This window comes from Theobroma cacao, chromosome 5 (genome assembly GCF_053813885.1).
Source record: "Theobroma cacao isolate CCN51 chromosome 5, ASM5381388v1, whole genome shotgun sequence".
Taxonomy (NCBI): domain Eukaryota; kingdom Viridiplantae; phylum Streptophyta; class Magnoliopsida; order Malvales; family Malvaceae; genus Theobroma; species Theobroma cacao.
In genome coordinates this window covers 32,241,206-32,260,359 of record NC_142643.1, presented here as the reverse complement: position 1 = coordinate 32,260,359, position 19,154 = coordinate 32,241,206, and the positions used below count along the sequence as shown (strand labels likewise).

Sequence of the window (19,154 nt, the reverse complement as noted above, 5' to 3'; positions counted from 1 at the left end):
ACTCAGCCACTCCATATTATGTTCTTATTGATTCTTCCCTCGTTTTGGTTGGAGAAGATAAAAGATTTGATCTTGAGGGTTTAAACATTGATAACAATACATCCACCAACTTACAGCAACAGAGCAAGTGAACAAGTTGGGCCATTCTAGGCCGGCAGCGTAGGTCATTTTCTGGGTTAGGCTTTGGGTCGCTAAGATTTTAAAACCCAAACCTCACCTTACTATCAATTTATATGTTTCATTGAATTTAACTGAGGCAGCAGCTGTTCCAAGTCCGGCCCAGAAATAAACCTCTAAAACCACAGCATCACGTTCACCCCCACTCCCGCGAGGAAGACAAAAATGGAAGGGAATGGGTTGGAAGGAGATGGGTCAAACGGAGAAGCTTTGGGGAAGTGCTTGAGTGGCGTCGTGGACGATGGCAGTACGGAGAGTCACCGATACTACCTGTCACGGAGAACTGTGCTAGAGATGCTGAGGGACAGAGGTTATGCCGTACCCATCTCTGAAATCAACCTCTCCCTTCAAGAATTTCGAGCCATCTATGGCCAAAGCCCTGATTTTGATCGTCTCAGACTCTCTGCTACTCATAAAACTGACCCTTCGAAGCGGGTAAGTAATGCTTTATTTTCTTTTTTTTCCCCTTTTTTTCTGGCTTTGCTTTATGTTGGGGCTGCTCTTTACTCAATTTTTGATCTTGGTGGAAAAATATGATTATGGTGATTCATTGTATCATTAGATAAGAATCTACCTATTGCATGTGTTTTGAAGTTGGAGGACTCAGTTGCATGTTCCTAAAAAATTGTTCAATATAATTTGGTCTAAGTCAATAATGCCCAGACCCTGCTACTTACAAACAATGCCACCTGACTTTGGCAGCCATAGGTTTTAGTTTGTATGTTCCTAAACTTTTCTTCACAAATGGAGTATTTTAACTTGTTAAAATCTATGATTATCTCTCTCTCTCTCTCTCTCTCTCTCTCTCTCTCTCTCTCTTCACCTACAAATTGTTTTCTCTGAGTTCGTAAGTTTTCAGAAAAAAGATATGTAGGAACTAGGCATAACATGTCTCAGTGTGAGTTTATCAGTTTTGAGGAACTCTGAATTACTACACACTTTGCCTTCCATATGAGTTGCTACTATCTCGTGTTTCCTACAATAGAGCGCTACTGTTTTAATCTAAGATCTCTCTCCAACCCTCCACCTGAGCTAGCCCCAGTAAGAATGCTCCATATAGATCTTTGTGAAATCTGCATTGATGTTACTCTCAGTATATTATGGTTGCAGTCTTCCGTTGATTCCAGCCACTATATATGATCATGTTTGGTAATACTATAGTTGAAATAAGATTGCGTTATTGTGACTAGAATGATTGGCTTTCATCTGCCCAGAATGAAGTGCGATTTGTCCTGTACTTCCACAATGTCAAATTGGTTGCATGGGGAGGAAACATTTTTTTTTATGATTTAGTATTGTTGGAGAATTTTTTTTTTTGGGCAATCCAATATCTCATTTAATGACACAGCACCTTTCAGCCATTTATTCGGTTTGCTATTTCATTTAAAGTATTGGATGAAGTTTGAGGCTTATGAAGTTTGAGCACAACTCAGAAACTTATGTAGATTAACTGATAACAAAGCTGAAGTATCAAACACTTCATTTTATATCTTGCTATCAAAAGATTGCGTCTTTTTCTTGGACTGATGTACTACCTTTTTTCTTGTTAATTGCTGCCAGTCTGTATTGAGAAGTAATTCTTTATTCTTTATGTGATCTGCAATATATAAAAGGAAATTTTTTTTCTCTAATTAATGATTTTTTCCTAGCAGATTCTGGTAGTTTTCTATGGGCCTGGTATGGTTAAAGTTAGTGGGATTCGTCTCATTGCTGGTCTAATTACTAACAAAGAAAGTTTGACTGGGTTGATATTAGTCTTGCAAAACCACATAACAAACCAAGCTTTAAAGGCTCTGGACCTTTTCTCATTTAAAGTGGAGATATTCCAGGTAAATTTTGTAATACAAGTCTTGTCTTTGTTACTTTCATGGACATTGGTTCTGTAAATTCAATTTGATACATGAAAATGTTTTCGTACTCAAAAGCTTTGGCTGCTAGGCCTTTCATGTCCTGAAAATTGCTGCTGCATGCCCTAAGCCGTGCTTCATACATTTACACACTTGTTGATACATCAATGCTTCTCTCTCTCTTTGGTTCATATTATTTGATATTTTTCAGTAGTTTATTATAATAAAGGCAGAGATAACATGCTTATTAGTTGATCTCTTTAGCCTACTTGTGGTGGCAATTTTGAACTTAGAGCTTAAGGTTGGTATATGAAGGATGAAAACTGCTAATGAGTGTATTGCATTTCACTATTGAAGTTTCTATGGGAACTAAAAGCAAGATTATGTGCGTCATTTTATTTTTATACTCATTTAATGATTCAATTTTGAATTTAAACATTTTTTAAATAGTTTCAGAAGGTGCCACATCCTTGTGGAATTGCTTACACATCTTTGTCTCTAGATTACATCAGGAGATATAGCCATCAGCATGCAAGGAACATGCATTTTTTTCTAACATGCGGCTTATGTTGACAGTCTTTTCTTCAGGTGGTTTGTACTAACCAAAATTGAGATGTTATTTTGCACTACTAGTTCTAGTCATAGGTTATAAGTTCTCTATATTGTTATCAACAATGTAAAGCTTAAAAATTGTACTACAGTCTGCAATCTTCAACTGACCTTATATTTCCTGTGCCAATTCTATAAATTCAAAAGAATTTGCCAAGATTGATTCTATCCCTATAAGATTGTAAGTTTCTTTCCTTCCAGCAGCTAGTCCACCGAGTGAAGTAAACTCTGGACATAGATATAGACAATCAGCTATAGACGATTGGCTTGATCATTGGTTTTTTGTCTCTGAAAAATGAAAATTTTTACTTTTTCTTTTTTTTGAAAGAAATCTTCTATTTACAGTATTAGTCTTTATTAGTTTATAGACCACATACTGTTAGAAATTGGTTAATTATTCTCATAATCTTTCCATCTTATGATAATATGTAATCCTTGTCAAATCTCTCAAGGATAAATTTGTAACTTTTGAAACAGGCTTTACATGGCATTGTACATTTAAGTCAAGAAATTAGTTCTTTACATCCATTATGGTTGTGGGATGCCAACTCCTTTTGTCTCCTCATATCTAATATGCAACTTGTTCAAACCATCTTGTACCCCTAATATCTCCTTTACTTTGTGTTTCTTGGTTCTCAGATCACTGACTTACTAGTTAATATTACGAAGCATGTGTTAAAGCCCAAGCATCAGGTATTGACAGAACAAGAGAAACAAAAGCTCTTGCAGAAGTACAGTATAGAAGAGAAACAGGTTAGTCTTAAAACATTAAGAGCTTTGGTCAAATATTACATACACATGTCATCGTTAGCTTTCATATTGTTGTTGTCGTTCAGACATATGTTGCACTAAAAAGATGTGCATACATCATATATGCAATGTTAGTTGTGAAGATTTAAACCTATACCAAATTTTAGGGCAGCTGCATGACAAAATATTGCATCTTTATGTTTATTTTTGGTAGGCTTTAGTGGTTACAGACTTACAGTCACTAACTGTTTGGCATTTGATTTGAATTTATAATTATTTCCAGCTTCCTAGATTGTTAAAGAAAGATGCCATTGCAAGATATTATGGTTATGAAAGGGGTCAGGTGGTCAAAGTTATGTATGATGGTGAGATCACCCAGTCACATGTCACCTACCGATGCGTTTGGTGATGCCGTGATGCGGTTTCCCTTTGTATCTTCCTGTGGGAAGTTGCAGGCGTACTTGTTAAGTTTTTGCCCATCCTTCTTTGTGGTTGCTTCGTGTGACATCTGTTTACTCTTTATGAACACTGGTTGAGTCTACCAAGTCTTTCTATCTTTAATCAAGCAGCTGACGGTGCAAAATGTAGAACTAATGTTTTAGTTTTAGAAAATATGTTGTGACTCCTACTCAAGGTAAAACAAGAATTGTGGGTGGAATGGCTTCCATCACCATCGACAGAGATAGATGAGGGAAAATTAGAGGTGGCAAACCGGCAGGTTCAGGTCAGTTATTTTGGATTCGGATCACCTCGAGTTTGGATCTTGATGGATTCAGGTCGTTTTCAAGTCCAGTTGTCTTGAGAATAAAAGTGGTAATTAAATTTTGCATTTGTAAAATAACATTTTATACAAATTCGATCGTTTTAATTTTCAGTATTAAGCTTGGATTATTATGGATTTAGATTGAATCAATCTTGGGTTCATGTTGTTTCAGATGAGGGTTTCTTTAAGTTTGTGTCATGTCATTTTGGATTTGGATTTTGTTTGACTTTTTTTTATCAACTTGGGTCTAGTTGGTTGGCAAATAGTTTCGAAATTGGAGATATGGTACCATTGATAAAAAGCATGCTGGGGCTAAAGAAACGAAAAAGTTACTATTCAACAATGGGTGCCAACCGCTCTCTTGCTGGCCTTGGTGCTAAAACTAGTACAATTGCGAAAGCATCCAGCAATTGACATGCTGTAACTTCAATATCTCGTTTTCGCTGCACCGTCTGCAACAAGTCTTTCATCCTTAAAAATAAACAGAAAAGGAAGGATTTTCTATCATGCCGTTGGAGGCATCATTACTGCCATGCGTGCCATCACTCTTTTTACCATCTGGATGCTTTGTAGGCACTACTGACGTACCGCATCAAAGAACTATCAGCGTATGCTAAAAGGAATAATTACAGTTTAATCTTGTCCATGCATATCTATATACCTTTTCACAGGTAGCAAATTCATGCAATTTCCCCATGACAGCAAACTGCAAAATGCTAACAGTAACTCAAGTTGATCACACAAAACGCCCAAAAAAAAAAGCATTTACAATATGGTCAGAGAATAGTGTCTTTGTCATATCTATTAACGAAACTCTCATTTCTATCAGCTAGGCATGCCAAACCGGATCAAAACCACCTGTAGCAATACATTCTAAAACCAAGAGATGCTACAACTTTACTTTTGTCACTTATTTTTCCAGTAAAATCAGCAAGATACTTGGAGGGCGCAATCTCATGGGCACAATTTTGGTTTTATCATTTCTTGCGAGACAATGCTGCGGCAATTCCACCCGCAATAAGTCCCACAGCAGTAGCAGTGATGCCAATTCCAATAACACCATCTATATTAACACAAAATATATTCATCATTCTTTCAGTCTATGCTATAATTAATTCTAAAATTTGTAAGAAAATTATAGTTATCACCTTTAGCAATACGATCCTCAACTGTCTTCTTCAGGGCAAGAGCTTGCCTCCAATCTGGTGCAATCTACAAAACCAGTAGTCACATAAGACATAAGATAAGAAACCAAAATAAAACACCAAAAACAAACGTTTCAATAAAGCAAATGTGTAAGAAATGCACCACACTGGGCAGTGTTGGACTAATAAAGACAAAATACCAAAGTTCTAACGGAGGGAAGACACAGACCTACGGTGTCATGTTGTGCAAGTTAAAACATAGTGCTATCAAAAAGTTTAAAGGTAGACACAGAAGAATTTGGAGCACTAAACCAGAGAAAATGCAAATAATTAAACACACACAGCCTATAGCCCACTAAAGAAATGCCAGGCGGTAGAGCTAGGAGTTGAGTTGTGCTTCCAAGATGTTTGCCATTAAGGACTCTTGCTCTTGTTGTTTCTTTCTAGCCAATTTTTTTAGAACTTTCAAGGCCAAACTAAAAGAATAATTTATATACAATATCAATACTAACGTTATCAAAGGATAGAATGATTATTATAGTCAAATTAATCATGCCATGTACCTAGGAAAATTATACGGTAAAATAAATGGACTTTCAAAAAGAAAGGAGAAGAGGAATGGATAGGCAAATGGGATCATTTCCCAGCACTGTCATGATAGAACAAATCCCTTTATCCTCAACATTTTACACAAATCATTTCTCAGCTATCAATATAAGATTTAGCGTTCAATATTATGTTTGTCAATTTTCATATTTGTTGAGTATGTCTGATTATTACTTCTTTGGAACAGACCCCATTCATAGTTTAAACAATCAATTTTAAATGGTAGACACAACCTATTTAAAATAGGTACCAAATCAATTCATCGATTTAGTAAACGAAAGGCATAGGTATTAATATTAAGAATTTCCACTAATTACGAAGGTTAACAAATCATCTTCTTGCCATTACCCACCTCTACCCCTCACAAAAGTGTCCCTCATTACACTGTTTCGCTTACTTTAGATGGGCAATATATTGTGGGTTAAAGAGTGCTGACTGAGCATTGATCAACGCTAAAACATTCAGAGTAGGTAAAATGCATGACCACCAAGAATTTGTTTTTGAATAGAAAAAGGGTTAAGGAAACACAGACAAACCTCCAAACACTGCTCTACAAGTTGTCGACTTCTTGAGTATTCACCAGTTCTATAATATCCAACAGCCAGAAGATAAAGTTTCTCCCTGTGCTGCAATGGAGAGCTGCTATTAGCCAATGATGCTGCAAAGACAACCATCGTTGAGTTTGAGCCACCATAACATAATAGATAAAGTTATAAACTGAAAGCAACAAACAAATAAAACAAGGAAAGTTAAATAAGAACAAGATTTATTCAAACAACAAAGCGGCGACAAGGGAAATTGCTAAGGACCATAAGTGGGGCTGGAAGAGATGGTGGCAGAAGGATATCTTTAATATTTTAACTGAAAAGTTTAATGCTTTAATTACTCATAGGGAAGGGCTAACAGACACTTCTAGTATCCAGATACATTGCATAGAAGGTATTAGACGGATGCATTACCAGCAACGATGGAAATACTAAACAAGCGCTGTGAAGACAATTAGAATAACTATGACTCATGATTAGGAACACAAAAGTAACAAAGAAACCAAAATCAGGCTTAGAAAAAACAGAAGGGCCAAGTCAAAAGCATAGCCATCGATATTAGAAAATTATTAGAAACAGGTAAAAATGTACAATTAGCCAAAGCAATTAGAAGGAGAAAAGTAAGGAAAGAGGGGAGACAGAGAGACCACCTATGAAACTAGAATATTATCAACATGAGTAATATTTGAAAAATATTTATGTTGACAATATTGAATCCCTATTACTCCAATACAATTACAAAGAGGTCATGTGGTAGAAAGAGTACATGCTACAAAAAGTTAGTAAACATTAATGTGTTAAACAACACTAAAAACCCATCAGTTAGGGAAGATGGTACAAATAATTGACCTTCAAGCATAGCTATCCCACGCTGCACGTCTTCAGCTTGCCTAGAGTGAACAAGTGCCCATGAAAGCCGCATGATGCTTTCACTCTTCAGCTCCTCCAAATCACCCTTAGCAGCATCTGCAACTTCTCTCTCACAGGCCTTCCACCAACACCACAGTCAAAATCAAATGCCAAAATAATGAATGGGAAGCAAACATGTGTATCCACGAAATACCTAAATCCCAGTAAAATAAGACAACAACATAAAAAACGTTGCATTTTCCTGCCACTTTCTTATAATTCTAAACTTCAGGATTGCTATGATGGCAAGCATTTAGACTTGCTTGTGAAATTCAAATCTTTACTGTGGGTGCTTACAATCTATCCTAATACCTGATATATACCTCCAACACTCAAAATCTTTTGATGTTTTTTTCTCTTAATCTAAGGGGAAAAAAACTATAGATGAGCAAAAAATAAAACCCCAAATGACAAAATTAACCAATCAATGGGATAAACGGAATACTTAATAATCCAATTTAAATTGGATAAACTTTCAAAGAAGAAATGGAAAAGCTGAATGTATACTTACAACAATGATGTCGCGGTCGCACCAGGGGATTTGATCAGCACCACCGAAGAAGGAGCCGACCGATTCGAAAAATTTTCCTATCTTCGCTTCCATTTTTCAATTATCAGTGCTCTATCAGCAAATTTTGACGGGGGTTTAGCTTGATATTTATGCCCCTTTTTCTCTGTCTCCCTCTCTCTTTTGTTTAATTTCCAAATTCTGATTTTATCTTACACATTTTGGGGCCTTTCACTGTTAAGAGAGCCACGCCAAGAAACTTTGCGAATGGATAAATCCGTTGCGCAGCACTTGAGGATTAAGAAATTGACTTTCCCCTGATTGGTAGTTGCCACGTGAAATATTTTAAGCTTTCTTATATTGAAAGAAAAATACATCATATCTAAAAAAAGTTTAAATTATTTTTTAAACTCTAAGTAAATATTTATTTGTTATATTACATCTAATTAAATTTTTATATTTTCATTTTATATCAAATAACTTTTTATGATTAACTATTGATAAATTACTTTGATCAAATCAATAATTATCATTTTATATCACTTGACAATAATTGAATATGTTTACGTATTACAATTATAATGATTATTATTTAATATTTTTATACTTCACGTTAATATCATATTAATATCATATAAAAATATAATGATCACTAGAAATGATTAGTTAATTTTAATAATAAAATATTATTTAATCAAATATAAAAATATAAAAATTTAATTAAACATAATAAAATAATAATTTTTTTTAAATTTACTTAAATAATTTACAAGTTCTTAAAAATATTATATTAAAAAAATAAAATAAAATTGTACTCCCTCCTCCATTTGTTTCTCACTTTTTTATTTCCGTTTATATTAAAAAAAAATTTTAAATATTATTTTATATTAAAAAGATATTTTAAGAACCCAACCTAACCAAGAAGTACAAGAAGGATTCAGAAGAATCCAACCTAACTCAAATACCCAAGAAGGGTACTACAATAACCCAGCCTAGTCCAGAAGGCCCAAACGAGATGGACAGTTCAAACTCTTCTTCTGCGGATTCAAATCCCACCCATGCCAAATCCAATTTCAGCCCACACCAGTCTGACTTTAACCCATGGTCACACTAGTCTAACTTCATATACATATGTCATATAAACTATAGTATTACACTTGTTGTAAAACAATTTCTAGAAACAATTTTCCACGAACAAATGAAACCAAAACTCTAAGCAATTGGAAATGGTTTCTATAATTTTTTTTTTTTTTAAAAAAAGATACCTTTCCTTTTTCCAAATCAATTGCAGTATGTTATATTAGCATATAGTACTTATTAAAAGTCTTTCTTTAAAAATAAATAAATTTCATTTTCAAAAACTAATAATAATAAGCTTTGTTTCCAAAGGTATTATAGCATCTACAATTTGAGACCTAATTTAAAAGTGTTTTAAGTTAAAATCTTGAGAAATAATGGAAAGGGATTTCTGAGAATGAGACACTTACCTCTTTTTAGAAGTGACAATTTGTTGAGTCGGGTTTGGATTATCTCGAGTTTGTGTTATTCGGAGTAGACATTCAAGTTATTTAGATTTGAAGCATTTTGGAGTTCAAGTTGTTGACTTTTGAAATCAAATTGAATCAGATTTTTGAATGGATCATTCTTATTAAGTTAGGTTTTATCAACCATAATTAAGTTATTCAAAGTCACATTTTCATCAACTTGTAGCATATCTCCAATTTTAATTTTTTGATATTATAAAACAAATTTTCAAAAATAATGAAATCATATAAAAAGAAAAAAAATTATTGAATAAAAAGTCATTTACTAATTTAATTAGAATGATTTTATATAAAAATTAAAAATTTTCTCTTTAAAAAAACTAGTAATAATTTTTCATTGACTGATATTTAATTTTTATTTTCATTGCTCTGATTATTATTGTTAATTAGTTTTTTATTATTATAATTTTTTTTTGAGAGGTAAAGAACACAATCTATTTGAAAATAAGAATATATATTCAATTATAATTGAAACATTGTTTTTGGAGGTGATATGAGCAATGTGCCTATCATTGATGTAATACTTCGATTAGGAAGTAATGTGTGTGCACGTGCACAGGGGCATGTGTGTGTTTGTAATCAAGATATCCAAGTTAGAGTTCAAAGTGATAACATGTCATATAGAACATATATATAAATGACCTTGGAAGAGAAATGAAGACAAATAGACATAAATGAATCTAATTGATACTTTTTTTTTGGAGAAAATTGTGAGAAATGGACCTCATGATAAGGTGATTTTAGAAATAACCATTTATATAAAGTTATCTGTTTCTAGCCAAAAAGAAGCATGAGTAGACCAAAATATCCTTAAAAACATCGTTTCAAATTAAGGTCCCGATATCTCCCTTCCGCTAGAGAGAAAATAGAAATAAATAATAAATGTTGAGTTGTTTGAGCTTGCTCATCTTTCTCTCTCAACTCTTTGAACTGCCTCAACTTTGCCAACTCTCTATTAAGCACCATTGTCATCAGCTCTCTGAATTGTATGAGCTCTGTCAACTCTCTGTTGAGCACCATCGTCATCGGGCTATGGTCTATCTCTCAGCATCTGGCCATATTGCTGTAGATTAACGGACCCTATAGTAGAGATGATATCACGGTATGTTATTGGGTTTATTGCTGCAACAATTAAATTTTTGAAACATTTGATATAAGTTAGAACAAGGATTAGAAACATTGTCCAGAGTTGTTACACGCCATGCATCTATAACATGTGTTAGCGTTATTTTAGCATGTCATGACGTTGGTTATTTTAGGACAGTTCATGTAACGAGTCAATAATTACACTAATTGGCGTGTCACACGTCATGGGTATTTTAGGCCAGTTCATGTAAAGACACAGTAATTATAGTCGTTGGCATGTCAGCGTTGGCGTGTTACAACATTTTACATTATATGCATGGCGTGTTACAACATTTTACGTTATATGCATGGCGTATTACAACATTTTATATTATCTGCATGGCGTGTTACAACATTTTACGTTATATGCATGGCATGTTACAACATGACTGACAAATTCTAAAACACAGCATGTCATGTAATATGTTAAATGATTGACAAAATATTGTTGTTTTCAAAATTTCAGTGGGGTTCCAATTGTGCGACTTGTGATAAGACACGGTGGTCAGTGGGTGGCTGGCATTTACAAGGGTGGTGAGTCACGAATGTAGGGGGTTAGGAGTGATTTGTCGTTTGTGGGATTGATAAAGCTGGTTGAAGATGTTGTTGGGGTAAACTCAGAAATTGACGAGATTGAGTTACATGCATTAATCAGTACACCCGGAGAGCTATCACAGCCAATTATCAAGGACAATGAGGAGGTTGCATTAATTTTGCTAGAACAGAGGAATGTTCCGGCTGTGTATGTCAGCATTAAAGGATGCCAAACAAATGTTATGTCACATGAAGAAGCTGAACAACATGGTAATTAGCTCAATCAAAATGAGATATACAATGCTTCACATATACCACAACATTCGTTTCGTAACCCACAACAATGGTAATTGACGTATGCACAAGCGTTTGTGCAGCCTGGTAGACATATGACATTCACAAAACGGTTGGCTGGACAATTCCTATCAGGATGTGCATCGAACCAATTAGTTACTTGTGTCCAACAAACGTAACGATCGAGTGAAACTGTACAGGGTGTAATGGCATTTTCAAATGAGAATACGACACTTGAGGACAACACTATGATGTTGGAGGGTGACACTGCGACGTTCGAGGATAATACTGCATCTGATGAGGGAAATGAGGATTTGTTCCCTACCGGTGAAGATAGATTTAATGACAATTCGGATGATGGGCCTGTTGAATGGCATGATGAGAGTTCAGACGAGGACTGGCTTTATGACAGTGACATTCTAATTTGCAATAATGTTGAAGGTGAAACAGAACCTGTTGGAGGTGTTGATGTAGGAGATGTTCAGTGTGATGACCCCGTATATAATAACCTTATCGTTGATGAGAATGGGATTCGTTCTCCTGGTACATTGCTCCATGACAGTTATCAAGAAAGGGGAAATGTAGGGATATCTCGTACGTGGGTAATTCCAAGTGCAGAAAGGTTCTCCTTCCAAACAATTACAACTGAGGAGTCGACATGTGCCGATAATCGCTTATACGAATGAAGAATATTTTCCTCGAAGGTTGAGTTGAAACGAGTTTTGAACATGTTGGCTCTAAAAGAGTAATTTGGGATAAGAGTAAAAAGGTAATGTAAAGCTCGTTATGAGGTTGGTTGCAAGGACAAGGCATGCAAGTTCAATGTGCATGCAACGAAGTTACTTGAAGGAAGAGAATATTGGAAAGTTCAAAAGTTCCATAAAGTACACACATGTACTGTCGATGGTTTGCAAGGGCGATTTGCAACTGCCAGTGCGAAGATAATTGGTGAACTTATGTCACACAAGCTTCAGGCTAATGGAGTAGCATTGAGACCTAAGGACATAATTGGTGAGATGAAGGTTCAGTGGGGATTGGAATGCCTATATGGCAAGGCCTGGCAAGGGAAAGAGTATGCAGAGAAGCTTGTTTTCGATTCCCTAGAGGAGTCATTTCAACTACTACCCTCATATTTTTGCATGTTGAAACAAGAAAATCCTGACACAGTCATTGTAGTGGCTACTGATGAGGCAGAAAGATTCAAATATTGTTTCTGAGCATACGGGGCTTGTATTCGGGGGTTTAGGGATGTAATGTGTCCTACGGTTGTAATTGATGCGACACATCTGAAAGGCAGGTTCAAGGGTGTTTTGTTTGTCGCTGTATGCAAAGATGCGAACGACTATGTATATCCAATTGTGTTTGGCATCGACCATGTTGAGGACGAAGACTTATGGACGTGATTTCTTAGCAAGCTGAGTGATGCGGCTGGTTGTCCTGAAAATACTATGTTCATTTCTGATCAGCATCTCGGCATTAAGAAAGCAATCTAAAATGCATACCCAGAAGCGCACCAAAGTTTATGCAGGTACCATTTGAAGAAAAACTTTAAAAACAAGTTCAAACGTGACGACATTTTTATGATTTTCACTTTTGCTCGAGATTGTTATAAGGTTTTCGATTTCAACAGACATTTGAACCAGCTCAAGCAGATTAACGCGAAAGCCCACGTTGACGTTATGAGAATAGGCCCTGAGAGATGGGCATGTGCCTGTTCATTGGCAAGATGATACTAAATGATGACATCTAATATTGCGGAATGTGTTAACTCATGCTTGAAGTATTCAAGATAAATGCCAATCACTGTTTTGATAGAGTTCATCAGAGACATGTTCCAACGTTAGTTCTATGACCGGTACGAGAAGGCTGTCAAGGTGACCACGCCCCTCAGCCCTTGGGTTGTTAGGCAGTTGAGCAAACGGTTCAATGATGCACATCGTTTTGTGGTTAAACTTATCAATCGAGTGGAGTTCGAAGTTAAAGACGGGAATATGGATGAACTTGTAAACCTGTCCACGAAGACATGTTCATGTTGTCAGTTCCAAACAGATTTACTACCATGTAGCCATGCCATTGCAGCAATAAGGTCAGAATATCTTTATTTCTTATTTGAACCCTAATTGACATAGTATTTACATTGTGCTTGAACATTGAGTTCATTGTATTTTTCAGTAAATGCAAACGTGAAGCCATTGAATTCTGCGCTGACTACTACCAGAAAACTGTTTTGGTGGAGGGTTATGCGGGGTCAATTCGCCTGGTAGGGCATCCTAGTGAGTGGGACATCCCTTCTCATGTGAAATAAATTATCGTCTTGCCACCACCTTGGTGAGGCCAAACGGGGAAGACCTAGGAGAAGAAGGATTCCATTGGTTAGTGAAGGCAGTCGAGCACGGAGATGTTCGCATTGCAAAAGGTATGGCCATAGCAGACAAAATTGCCCATCACCATTTGCAGTTCCATCCACAAATCTAGCACCATTTCCAAGTTAATCAGTGCCTCCATGAGTGCGCTGACCAAAAGCATGTTCAAGTTTTAGACAAATCGGTCACACACGCAACAACTGTCCAATACAAAGGATAATGTCTGAAAACGTAAGGTGTCTTGTGGATGAAGATAGCTTGTCGGCCTAACTAAATGTGTAACCCATGTGCAATGCCTTTGTCATAATTTGCTCTTGCAGTATCTTACATTCATTCATATTTGGATTTTGTGTTTGTTAGTTTCCTCTTGTAGATGAGTATTTATTTTTTTATTAATTTTATACATATATTATTTGATTATTTATTTCATTTTGTCTGTAGTTTTGAACACTGAATAGACTTACAAAGTCCCTATACTGTTACCCCTTTTCTCACATTTTATTACGACTTGTATTAAACAATTAATGATTTAATTTAATTCCTTTCTATTTCATTTGATTTAACCTTTTATGTTCTTACAATCAGATCTCTTAAGAGATATAAAATTAATTCATCTAACTTTAGTAGCTTTCTAAATCCCCATATTCAATTTGTTTTTGTAATTTTTTAATTACAACATTTATTTTATCTTACTAATACCTCCACATAAAACTTTAAGCCAATCACTTAACAAAATAATAATAATAATAATAATAATAATAATAATAATATTGTACCAAGGAGTTTACCTCAAAGGATGCAAGTCTAGAAAGAGAAAATTTTGGACTAATTAAAAACATATGATATGAAATTTAAAATTAAAACACATGACTTGACCAAACAAATTTAAAAAATTTATGGATCATCCAATCAAATTTCATCTATGAATCATCATAATTAATTTTTATTAAATTAAAATATTTTAAAAATAAAATTGAAATATAAGGGCGAAAATTCCTGAAAAATATATTATGCTAAGCTGACACGCTGAATGCATGCAGATTTCTGTTTTGACACGTTGATTTCTTGCATTATTGTGGGGTGACACGGCACGCCCCATCTTGTGGTGACACGCTGAGTGGATGCAGATAGTTGGCGTGACATGCTGAGCGCATGCAAATTTCTGTGGTGACATGCTAACTTGCAGTATTATGGGGTGACACGACACACCCCATCTTATGGTGACATGCTAAGTGAAAGCAGATAGTTGGCGTGACATGTTGAGTGCATGCAGATTTCTATGGTGACACGCTGACTTCTTGCAGTATTATGGGGTGACATAGCACGCCCCATCTTATGGTGATAGGTTGAGTGGAAGCAGATAATTGGTGTGACACGCTGAGTGCATGTAGATTTTTGTGGTGACACGCTGACTTTTTACTGTATTGTGGGGTGACACGGCACACCCCAATTGTGATGACACGCTGAGTGGAACCAGATACTTGGCGTGACACGCTGACTTTTTTCAGTTTTCAAGGGAGACACGCCATGCCCCAATTGTGTGACATGCCACATGGTTGCAATATTAAATAATTTAAAGGCCTTGTATTTGAATTGAGAAAGAAAAAGTAATATATAAAATGTACGAATATTAAAATTAATAAAATTAATTATATATACAAAAATGTACAAACAACAGCCGATATGTTCAGGGTTCGCTTTCACAACTATTGAAAAAAATTTCTAGAGTGTATTGGCGACGCATATTTACAATCATATTCTACTTAACTTTGATCGATTCTGATTGCAAAATATCGTCAATGTACCCTATCATGAACATACCGCAATTGACACTATCATTCTGCCGATGCACTTTAGCTTTTGGCAAATGAATTTCCAATGGCATCAACGTCAAATCCCGTGTCTTTCGACGTGTTTTGTTGAAATAACTGGCTTGGTGGTAGATGATTGGCATAATTGTCGTAAGGGGTGTCATCTGAGCCGTTCGCACTCCGTTATCCTTAGCATTCGAAGTTATTGCGGAGTCCACCACCTTGATCGTCCACCTCACCAAGTCAATCTTCGCTGCCACCCAATGCTCATCGACATTGCAAGGTGCGAGGATGAAATCGACATTTTCCCATTTTTTGTCGTATGTCAGCTTTTCACCATCCACGTACGCCCGTAACTCATTTGGAATTTCCATAGTCGACTAGGCATCTTCAGTTGGAAATGAGGTGTGTAGCATATGGATGGTGTCTTGTGAAGCATGTATACATTAGCTTACACTTAATGCAATAAAAAAACTTAGTATTTTCAGAATTGACAAATTTTCAAATATACTTACGAAGAGTATCGTGTCAACCACGCATGCACAGGTAGTGTACAACTTCGACTTCGGCCTTGTCATCCGCTTACAAAGTATGCTAAGGCATGTGTCTATACGTTCACTAGTCATTTCTTCTTTGGGATCCTATAATGTTGTGAAAAAGTCAACCCCTTGATCCCTTAAGATCCCGACGTTACGCCTGCATATGTAACAGAATGAGTTTGAAAAGCTTTGGTGGGTTAATGTTTCATTAAAAAATAATATTTGCAATGTTATTTATGAGCTTACCTTGTGCATTCGTTTTTCTTGAAAGCTTCGTACGCTTCAACCGTTGTGCTCTTTACATCCAGACAGCTCACTAAGGGGTCAACGTATGGGCTTGCCTTGTATTTGCTAGCCATTTTCACCCGTGCCGACTCAGTTAGGTCTGAAATTTCTGCTGCACAATGATGGACATCAGATGACTTTGGTGATGACATCCGTGAGCCGTTGGCTTCGGGAGTGCTCTGAGGAAGATGGTCCCCTCGTGCTGCTGCCTCCACTAATGCATCAGCCTGAGGAAGATGCTCTTCTTCACCAATGACTGAGTGAAGGTCCCCCTCCCCTCCCGCAGATGCATCAATAACCGAATCGGCCTCAAGAACAGGGTTTCTGTCAGCACTAGCAACGTCATCGTGAATGTGCACACTAGGTTTATCGTGGTGCCCATCATCAGCATCATCGTGGTCCTCACTAGCACCATGAGATGAAGGACCGCCCTATAGAACGAGACAAATGGGAAAATCTGTTAGCTTATATAATACCACAAACCATAAACCAAGAATAAAAAATAGAACTACACCTACTAAACGTAAACTACCAATATATGAGCAAAGATAGAATAACGTACCTGTGATTTCAGGCTGTCTAGAATTCGAGCAATGACACAGTCCTGAAACGTTTGCATTGCCAGAGTCAAAGACTGAATTGAAGCCTTTAGCTCTGACATTTCTTTTTTATACCGGTGCATGATCCGTCGTAGTTGACGCTTCGTGACTACTTCATCGTTGACTCTTGTCGAATGGGTTAATAGCAATAACATATATTACTGTATTATTCAATAATCATATATGAAATTGTTAAACATTACCCATTAGAACTTTAATATCCTTACCGGCAGCTCATTACCACTTTACGGTTGAGTAGGATCGATTGGTGGTTAAGGAGCTGTGGTCGCCTCCCTCAACTACAATAACAGAAATTAATGTGTTACTCGATAAACATATGTGGAAATGTTGAACATAAACTGTTAGAACAGATCTTACCGACGGGTCGTTAGCACTATGCTCTGAAGAGGACTTCTCAGTGGTTGAGGAGCTGTCGTCGCATGGTCCAATTGCAAATACAGATATGTTATTCGATAATCACATATGGAATTGTTGAACACAAACTGTTATAACCATCCTTACTGGCTCCTCGTTAGCATTGTGAGTTTGAGGAGGACTTATCGATGGTTGTGGAGCTATCATCGCATGGTCCAACTGCAAACACAGATATGTTATTCGATAATCACATATGGAATTGTTGAACACAAACCTTTAGAACTATCCTTACCGGTTCTTCACTGTCATTGCCATGGTCGTCACCTTCCTCCATCAACTCGGGGATCGACATCTCATTGACGACAGCAGTGACAGTGCTTTTCCACTTCACGAAACCAGTGGCTCTTTTGTGCTTTAAGTTTTTCTTCTTTTCCCTCGCACCTAAGCCCTAGTCTGCCCGATCCTCCATGTGCCCTATTGGCACGTATTGGTGGCCCTCAGATAACGAGACATCAATGTCCACAAAATAATCCTAGCTGGCCTCATTTAAGGTGGGCTCTAAGGTCTTCACTACCCACAACTGCAAAATAAGGATTGTGATTAAATTTTACAAAAAATTATTATACAAATTCACAGCAGAAATTAGTAGTTGTTCACTCATCTGCAGAGATGACTCCAACATCTCAACTGCCTTGTAGAAGTTTTTTGGCTTCTGGTTGCATTACCATTTGCACATGTGTGGGTAGACACCCTTCGAAGTAGAGGGAGCAACTATCTTTTGCAAGACCGAAATTGCCTCCATTACCTAGAACTGCAAGTCAAATGTAACCATTATCAGACTGTAAATGATAAACGATTGCAACCATAAATTATTATGTCAAAAGGAAAATGAAAAACGTTACGTGACAGTACCTGTATCACCCACACGAATTCGTAAATGTTGTATCGTAAACGATCCTTCTGCACATTCGAAGAAGGCACTTCGAACCCCTTCAAAAGATAGTCTAAGGTCAGCCTCCAAATGTAGTGACCCCATGGAAAGACATTCCAAGCATCGATGTCCTCCACCAACGACAATGGGAGACCTTGATCTTTATAGACACATAGCTAAAAGTAGACGCGATATTAGTGACTAGGGGTAATTTCGTCATTTCCTTAGTGAGCCCCTAAAGGTATGCTTTCAAACAATATTAAGGCCTAAGTAGGCCTAAGGCATAAATGAATGATGAAAATAAGGATAAAATGACAAAGGAAATAAAAATAATGATGATTTCCAAGATAAGGGCAAAATGGGCATTTTTTATCTCAAGTCAAAATTTTTAGGTTTTCGTGAAGCCGAGTATTTCTAGACTATTATGGACTTTATCTTAGTATCAAAAAAGTAAAAAGATTACATAAAAGATTGGAGGAAGATAAAGCCAACTTGTTAAGGGCATTTTCATAATTTAAGTGAAGTTTGGATAAGCTTAGGCTATAACTATCTCATTTCTCCAGCAGCTTCCTCATTTTTCCAGCAGCTTCTTCTTCTTCTTCCTCCCATCTCACGTTTCTTCATCTTCCATGGAAGCCTCCCTTAAAGCTTCCATACCTCTCTCTCTCTAGCTTCAATTTTCATGCTTTTGAGCACTTTTTCATAGAACTTTTTTTTTCTCTTTCACTCTCTCACCTTAAAACACTCAAAAGTCTTTCCTCAACACTTTCTCTCACTAGTTGGACATTTTAGAGAGAGAAAGAGAGAGACTTTCCAAGATAGCTTGAGTATTCTTGAAAAGGAATTCAAATACAAATCCACCAAGGTGAGTAATGAGGATTGATTTTAGGTTATT

The 19,154-nt window shown here is 36.4% G+C and overlaps 2 protein-coding genes across 2 annotated transcripts; one reads left to right on the top strand and one right to left on the bottom strand.

Moving 5' to 3' along the window:
• Positions 1-269: 269 nt before the first annotated feature.
• Positions 270-4,317, top strand: NRPE5 (Eukaryotic rpb5 RNA polymerase subunit family protein). Its single transcript, XM_007028482.3, has 4 exons — positions 270-612; positions 1,830-2,006; positions 3,273-3,386; positions 3,667-4,317. The coding sequence occupies exons 1-4, from the start codon at positions 343-345 to the stop codon at positions 3,790-3,792; spliced, it is 687 nt and encodes a 228-aa protein (XP_007028544.3). The 5' UTR covers positions 270-342; the 3' UTR covers positions 3,793-4,317.
• Positions 4,318-4,919: 602 nt separating this feature from the next.
• Positions 4,920-8,103, bottom strand: BIGYIN (Tetratricopeptide repeat (TPR)-like superfamily protein). The gene is made up of 5 exons (XM_007028481.3): positions 7,863-8,103; positions 7,292-7,430; positions 6,434-6,555; positions 5,295-5,358; positions 4,920-5,209 (listed from the first exon to the last, which is right to left on the bottom strand). Exons 1-5 carry the CDS (start codon positions 7,953-7,955, stop codon positions 5,124-5,126), a joined length of 504 nt encoding a protein of 167 aa, XP_007028543.3. The 5' UTR covers positions 7,956-8,103; the 3' UTR covers positions 4,920-5,123.
• Positions 8,104-19,154: the final 11,051 nt, after the last annotated feature.

What these genes read in the sequence shown, in the direction of transcription:
- NRPE5 (XM_007028482.3), top strand. Translation starts at nt 343, where the DNA reads ATGGAAGGGAATGGGTTGGAAGGAGATGGGTCAAACGGAGAAGCTTTG. An exon ending in AAACTGACCCTTCGAAGCGG is followed by an intron (nt 613 to 1,829) that starts GTAAGTAATGCT and finishes TTTTCCTAGCAG; the next exon opens with ATTCTGGTAGTTTTCTATGG. An exon ending in TTAAAGTGGAGATATTCCAG is followed by an intron (nt 2,007 to 3,272) that starts GTAAATTTTGTA and finishes CTTGGTTCTCAG; the next exon opens with ATCACTGACTTACTAGTTAA.
- BIGYIN (XM_007028481.3), bottom strand. Translation starts at nt 7,955, where the DNA reads ATGGAAGCGAAGATAGGAAAATTTTTCGAATCGGTCGGCTCCTTCTTC. An exon ending in TGGGATAGCTATGCTTGAAG is followed by an intron (nt 6,556 to 7,291) that starts GTCAATTATTTG and finishes TTGTCTTTGCAG; the next exon opens with CATCATTGGCTAATAGCAGC. An exon ending in TGAGGATCGTATTGCTAAAG is followed by an intron (nt 5,210 to 5,294) that starts GTGATAACTATA and finishes GTGTTAATATAG; the next exon opens with ATGGTGTTATTGGAATTGGC.